The sequence below is a fragment of the Echinops telfairi genome, unplaced genomic scaffold, assembly GCF_000313985.2.
Source record: "Echinops telfairi isolate 266 unplaced genomic scaffold, ASM31398v2 ScPeMD7_7407;HRSCAF=8445, whole genome shotgun sequence".
Lineage (NCBI taxonomy): Eukaryota > Metazoa > Chordata > Mammalia > Afrosoricida > Tenrecidae > Echinops > Echinops telfairi.
This window is the reverse complement of record NW_022111307.1, coordinates 1,991,194-1,998,869: the sequence shown is the minus strand read 5'-3', so window position 1 is coordinate 1,998,869 and position 7,676 is coordinate 1,991,194. Positions and strand designations below refer to the sequence as shown.

The following is a 7,676-nucleotide window of genomic DNA, read 5'->3' as shown; positions in this document are numbered from 1 at the left end:
GTTTATGATATTTTAGTCACTGGATGAATCTCATTGGCTGGACACAAGGAATGCTCCGCCTCTTTGTCGATATGAATGTGGTGTGGGTAGAGATGGGGGGTGGGGGGCCGTGTCTAAATTTCTATGTCTGATAGCATTTGACCCTACTGCTTCTATTCTCCTGGCTGTATATGTATCTACATAGGTATACGTGTGTATGTTATATTATCATTTTCCTTTTATTGATAACAAAGAGAGTTCAAGAAAATGAATTTTGAAACTTCTCGGTGTGCCACCTTAGAGTACTGCCCCGACCCTTACACCCAGCGGTGAGTTAAAGCGTAAAGTAAGGTCTCTCAGAGCTTGATTGGAATGCCTGTGTATTTTGAGTGTTTCTGCCGTTGTGTGAAGAGGAACCCCTTCTTGTAAGAGACACAGTGATGATATTTTGGATTGTCTGTGAACTTAAAGGGGTCTGTGAGCATCTAGCCTCATTGTATTTTATTTTTAAGATCATTTCTGGATCTACAAAGTGTCAAAATTTGAAAACAAATTTTCCATTTTACAAAATATGTATATAGAATACCGTTTTAAGATGTTTCAAATCTGTGATTTATTTTGCTCTGTACCTACCCACCCAAGAGGAGATTTCACTGGGAAAGAGTATAATAATCTATGGGTGATCTTCAAGTCAAAATAAACAAAGAATGATTTTGACTTATACTTAGAAAGAAAAAAAAAAAAGGTAAATAGCCATTGTTATACCAGACAGATTGTAGCTTGTCATTTTGGCTCTAAAGAATATTTTCTTCTTGATTTGTTTCATAACAAACATCATCTTTTGACAAATCTGACTTTTAAAACCTATGATTAGGCTGAATTGTATGTATGTTTGTAGGCAGGAATATTGCTTAGCTCTGAGAGGGAATATTCGTGAGGGTGTGTGGAGGTGTGTGTGGTGTGTGTGTGTTTCAAATTAGAGTTTGCTATTTTTAAACTGGTAAATGAAATCTGAACAGTGTTTTTCCAGTCATTCAGTTATGGGAGACATGCAAGTCGTATGTAGCAGTGTGATGTTGTTAATTTAACAGCATGAGGTTTGATGTTGGAATGTCGTACTTTATTTTAAAAGACTAATGAGAGAGGTTCTCTGAGTGTTGAAAACGATGGGACTCCAAAGGGGTTAAGCTGCCATTCAGCACCAGTGTCTACTGGAGCCTCCTCGGCCAGTGCAGTCCAGCCCTCTAGCCAGGGCTTCCTCAGTGTCAGGTTGCCTAGGGGATTAGGAAAGATGTGTGATCTTTTTTCATTAATATAAATTGCCACCATGTTGAGCATTCACGTGAACAATGTCGATTTTGTTTCTTATCCTGTGAAGTTTCTGTGGCCTGTGTGAGAGAGCAGAAGAGGGAAAGGAAGGCAGAAAGGTAATTGAGTGGCGGAAAGAAAAAAGCGAGGGGATACAAGGAAAAACAGAACATGAAGTAGGGTTGTGATCTCCCAGGTTGAACTGGGAAATGCAAATGGTGCTTTGAATCCTTTGAATCCTTGCTCTAGCGCTTGCTTTCTCGGATCACTCGAAAATCGCATTCAGTTGGAATGGGAGTTTTCTGTCAATACACAGCAAACTCCAAAGATTTCTCTAAATAGCACTCTTTTTTTTTCCAGGCTAACTGTTTACTATTATTCTAAAAACCTTGCAAAGTAATCTTTCTAAGAACATAATTCTGACAGAGCATTAGCCCTATAATGCTTCCCTTAAGGGCATCTTTCTTAAAGTAGGTGCTTGGATACACCTCAGCTTTAGAGGAAACCCTTGTTCTCCCTTTGACTAGCCACCCACACATCAATCCTGCACGCCTCTGTCTGGAGGTTTTTCCAGTGATTGATGAAAGAAAACTGGGCATGAATAAAGAGATTGCTTCCCATATTATACTGGAAACCTGTTAACTAATGGAGCAAATATTATTTCAGCATTTGATGGATGGCAAAACCTCAACAAATAATAGTGCCACAAAATAGTTCTTACATTTCTTAGAATGCCTTGGGTTTTAATGATAGTGCATTTCATTTTTAGGTTAGGGAGGGATGAATGTCAGAGAGCTGTGAAGTTGTGGTACCGATTGGTCAAGGAACAATTTATATACCAAACACATTACGTTATGTAAGAATATGTACTCGTCACTTAAAAAGAGTACTTAACCAACAGTCCCATGAAAGAGAAGAACACAATTTGTTATTGAACATCTGTTCTGTGCAAGGCATGGGAAAGGCCAAGATGAATAAGATATGGCTGCGATTTTCATTAATTTAACTCTCAGTTACTTATGTATTTAATTGCAGATATATTTTCTTCAAATATTTCAATTTTTGTCACATCTGTTACTATTTTCTTATCTACACGAAACTGAATAATTGAATATATGAGAACCATATCTCCATAGGAAAAATATGCCATTGTATATTTTCAAAGCAAGAATCAAATTATTTTCTCTTTTTTAATCTAATGAGTGAATGAGTTTGAGCTGGATTTTTAAAGCAGACAATCTGTGGTTCTCAGTTTACAAAACCTATTTTAAGAAAGACCAAATCTTATTCTATCATCATAGTCATCTACATAGTTGAATCTGGCTTTTCCTGATCTTGTCTTTAGAAAAAAGCCATGAAAAAGAAAAGGCAAAAAGTAAAGAACTGCATACCATGTTCTTTTTAACTCCAAGTTGCCTTAATGCATGAATTTCCTTTATCAGAAAAAAGGTAAATGAAAGAAGAGAAGATGGTCAAATATACAATCTTGCCATTTGATTACTAACTTAACTTTGATTGAGATATTGAACCATAGATGAAGTGATCTAATTTTACTCAGTCAGTTGGGTTTGCTGTTTATATTTTGTTAAACAAACACGCAAATGAATTTTTTTAATAACATGAATTTAAATTTGGAATGAGTAAACAATAATTAATCTTAGAAATGAAATTTGTACTGCCATATTATTTAACTTATAGCTGGTATCCCTCATCCTCTCATTTTCAGACCTACAATCTAGTTTTTAAAATAGATTTTTGAATCAAGTGAGACTTACAGACAGCTTAAGCTCTTTCAGAACATCTTTTTAAAAAATATGCCATTTGAGATCATTAAAATGAAGCAAAAATAAAATATGAAATGGGAGATAACAAGGCTAAAAATAAGAGAAAAGTGAACACCCAACTGCTTTGAAAATAATTTTGTATTGTTTCTTACTGTCATCAACTACTTAAGAGAAGCATTACACAGTTGAAATGTATGAATGAGTAAGATGTATTTTCCGTGAATTATATTTATCATGAATTTTATACTTTACTAGCTTAAAAGTCCACCTTATAACTCTGTTTTCTAAAACTATCCCCAAAGAAGATGGATGCAGTGGGTTTATAATGGGAGATCATTTCCCTTGTCAGATAAAATCACATAGATACAGACGCAGCTTCGTGTCTGGTGTCTTCCACGTGCCTCTCCACATCCTCCCTCCAATTTTCTCTCTGCTCTGTGCCCGAGGAAACTACCTTCTTTGCAATATTATCAAATCTTGCAGTCTTTAAGCAATGTTATCAAAGATTTCTTGGGTAAATTCCTTTTCCATGCAGTTTTGTGTTGGGTTCCACCATTGTGATCTCTGCAAAGAATCCAAATGCTAGGGCAGATCTGTGGTTCACTGACTGCCTCTCTCTAGCAAGGCCCAGCAGAGAGAGACTCCTGCCCCAGTTCTAGGTCTCTTTTCTTCTCCCTTCTCTCCTTTCCTTCTGCCTCAGTGGTGGTGATAACCACTCCAACCAGTGATCATTGAGGTGATTCTGATTCATGTGGGTCAGGGTAGAAATGTGTTCCAGTGGGGTTTCAATGGCTGATTTTGGGGGAAGTAGATTATTGGTTTTTTGTTGTTGTTGTTTCTTTTAAAGCACCTCTAGGTTGAATTGAATCTTCAGTCATTTGGTTAGCAGCTGAAGGTGGTATCTGTTAGCACCACCCAGAGAGGACTCATAACAAGAGCCTCACCCCACCAACGCTAATTCCCTATAGCCACACCATATTCTGTAACTCTGAGTTACTAGCCTCAATGAACATGTTTCCTTTCTAGGAAGAGTTGTGTGCTCAGGCAGCATACCTTCTATCCCTTATTGTCCCATATCATCTGCAATATAAGAACAAGGATGATATTAGAACAGGTCTCCATATGACCTTGGCTTCTCTCTCAATTCTTTTATTTTAGAATTGTGGGACCTGATAGTAGAGGGATTAAGTGACTTGTCCAAGATGAGCAAAATGATGAGCAGAGTCAGGAATAAAATCAAATGTCTTAACCTCCAATTCTGTCTGCCATGGAACATAGCATTTTATTAGATCCATATAGTACTTTTGTAGTGTATTGGGTTACATATTGGGCTGCTAACCAAAAGGTGAACTGTTCAAACCCACCTACCACTTCATGGAGAAAAAGATTTACCCTCTCAGAAACACTGGGGAGAAATTCTACCCTGTCTTGTAGGATTTCTGAGTTGAAATTGACTTAGTGGTAGTGGGTTTTGAGTGCATACCTTATAGTAATATGTGTTTCCCAACTCATTATCCTTCCCTAGAATAAAAATAGGTGTGGTAGACAGTATAACGGCTCCCCAAAATGTTCACATTCTATTCCCCAGCACCTATGATACATATGTTATGTAGTAACAGGAATGATGGTTACAGTTGGAATTGAGTTTGCTAGTCAGCTGACTTTAATGTAGCTAAATTATCCGGGCTGCAGGCCAATAAAATCAGACCCCAAACTGAACTCACTGTTATTGGGTCAATTTCAACTCATAGCAACTCTATGAGGCAGGGTAGAAATGCCCTTGTGGTTTTCTGAGACTGACTCTTTAGAGAGTAGAAAGCCTCATCTTTCTCCCAAGGTGTGGCTAGTGGTTTGGAACTCTGACCTTGCAGCCATCAGCCCAAAGCAAAACCTTTACTCCGCCAGGCCCAGCTAATAGAACCACAAGTGTCCAGGGCCAGCTTATATCATCACACGTGTTCTTAAAAGTGGAAATGGGAGGAGAAAAGGAGTCAGTGTCAGTATGGCAATGTAAGAAAGACTTAATTACCAGTTCTGACTTTGAACATGAAAGAGGTCATGGGCCATGAAGGGAGTGGGCTTCTAGAAAGTGGAAAGCACAAGGAAATCAATGTTTGCTGTTGAGCTTCAGGAAGGAATGGAGGCCTGGGGACACCTGGAGATTTTAGCTCAATAAGACCTGCACATATCAAGCCTTAGCTCCCAAACTGGAGGTAACCTATTTGTGTTTCTGTCAGTTATTAAGTTTGTGGTAGGAAACTATTTCCATAATAGTGGACTCGGTTTGTAGACATGGAAATAATATTTTTTTCATTTTGATTTTTTAACTAAAGCAAAAACAATTATGATTTTTTAAAATGGAGAACATGAGTGAAGTATAATTCTAGACATTCGAGAACTTACTCTTTATGCTGGATGGGACCTCATGAGCAAGCATCCACCTTCATAATAGAAAAAGAGAACAAAGCATTGTAATAGTAGCAGCTGTTAGAGATATTCAAAATGCTTTATACGAAGAGCCATTCAATTCTCAGATGGCAACTCTTAAACTGTGAAGCCTTTTTTAAATGAAGGAAATATGGTAGTACACATATTCCCTTCTGATGTCAAAAGTCTGGAGAGATGTTACATCAGTCTAGATGGAGCCTTGCAATTGCATTATAGACAAAAACATACAAGTTTGATTCATGTAATCCTCAGACCACAAATGGAGAAACAGGTCTAGCCCATTAAGTGCTGTAAAATTCTCTGTTAATTTTAGGTTTGAGGTTTCATTGATGCCTCTCTTTGAGAAATTGGGGGGCAGGAGGAATGCAAAATAAACATACTTAGTTTAACCACTCCAGATGATTCATTTGTATGCCAAACTTTTTGAACTACTAACTACACAGAGAAACACTCGAACTCAATTTCCCTACAGAAGCTCATGGAAAACAAATACCCAGTGAGAATGAGCGACAGAAAAACCCACCTTCCCAAAGAAACTTCATGTTCTCACTGCACTTGAAAGCCAAATGGATGGAGAGATGCAACGGGGCAATTTTCAATTTCTGTTTCAAGTCAAGAGAGCCAACTTTCCGATTAGCTGTTTCACAGCTCAAATTTGTTCTGACAGGGTCTCTCTCTTCTTTAAAGAACTCACCAAGGAATAGTCCTCAAGCAACAAGTGATAGATGGATAAAGCACTGTAATTACGATCAAAGTCCCAAACCTCAGGTCTATATAATTATGCACTTCCCATCCTCTAAAAGTCACTTTGTTCCATTTAAAATAGGATGAGAAATGGACATGGGGTGAAGTGTACTTAGTGGTTAGTCAAGGTTTCGAAAATGACAGTTATTAACATTTTTGTTTTACGCTAAGCCATAATATTTTGGAGATCATGTAGATGGGGAGAACTCATTGTCACTATATTCTTATTAACATCCCATCAAAATCTGTTTGCCTTCTCTTCTCCACTTATATCTCCCTTTTAAAATGAATGAGACTCTTTGAAGTGCAGCTTGAAATCATTAACCAAACTCAACCCAACTCACTGCCATTGAGTTGATTCCAGTTAAAAAGAAAGCGCTCACACTTCATTTGCCACTTTCCAATGTTCAATAGCTTTTTCTGCTGTTTCAAATGAACCAACTCAATCTGCTAAATTGAACAGCAAACACTATTAGCAAAGTTCACTAACTCGGGCAGCTCTCTCCTAATTGAGAGCAAAACCTACATCATAATAACGTTAAGGCTGATAGGGCATTTTGTGTCAAGAAATATAAATTGGAAGTAAGTGTGATAATGCAGTCAGCAATATGGTAATGTAGAGTAGTTTTTAGTGTAAGCTTCTTTATAGATAGTGCTGTGGATTGGATAAAACCATTTAATATGAGCAAGTTAGCAGCAAGGTAACAGGAACACTTTTGTAAATAGAAAGTTTTACTTTTTAAGTGTCATTTCTGTAGGTTTCAATTGCACTTAACCTAACCATCCCTAATTCTCATCTTATCCTGACATTTCATCAAGAGACACAATTTCCAATTTCCTTAAAAATATCAAACTTTAAATATTTTGCCAAAATTCATCATTAGCTTTCTTACCAAGTTGTCATAACTCAATGAAATTCTTTTTTTTGCTTTAATATAATAGTGCCATCTACTTCCAAAATGCACAAATAATTATAGCATACTTGGTAACACTTTCTGTAAGGAAACAAATTTTGTTCTAAGAAGATACAACAATCTCATTGAATTAAAAAAGTTGGAAGATGTAGATGTACATTTTGCTATTTTTCTTATCTTATCTTAGTCATTGATAAAGACTCTCTGACCTTACCATTTAACAAGTTTAGTTAAGACTGGATTGAGACCATTTCACTACAATTTGAAACAAGTGGTTTATCTTCAAGTTAGTAGGAGCACTGGTGTGAATGTGGACCATTCCTAGATTTTGCATTCTTACTGTGTTAGGCCGGGTTGTCTCGATCAACATGACCAGTGACACTCACGTACGAGTATGTATAAGAAAGAACTTTATATCAAGAATTAATCTTACATCAAGAAGGCATCCCAGCTCAATCCATACATATAAAGTAGACACTCAGGGCCAGTGCTGAGAGTG

General features: G+C 37.1%; 1 protein-coding gene across 1 annotated transcript in view; it reads left to right on the top strand.

The window, feature by feature from the left end:
• The first annotated feature begins 246 nt into the window (after positions 1–246).
• The window catches only part of TP63 (tumor protein p63), a 240,328-nt gene continuing 232,898 nt past the window's right edge, over positions 247–7,676 (top strand). The window contains exon 1 of the mRNA XM_004713461.2: positions 247–308. Coding sequence (XP_004713518.1) covers positions 247–308 — 62 coding nt within the window. The remainder of the gene's footprint in view (positions 309–7,676) is intronic.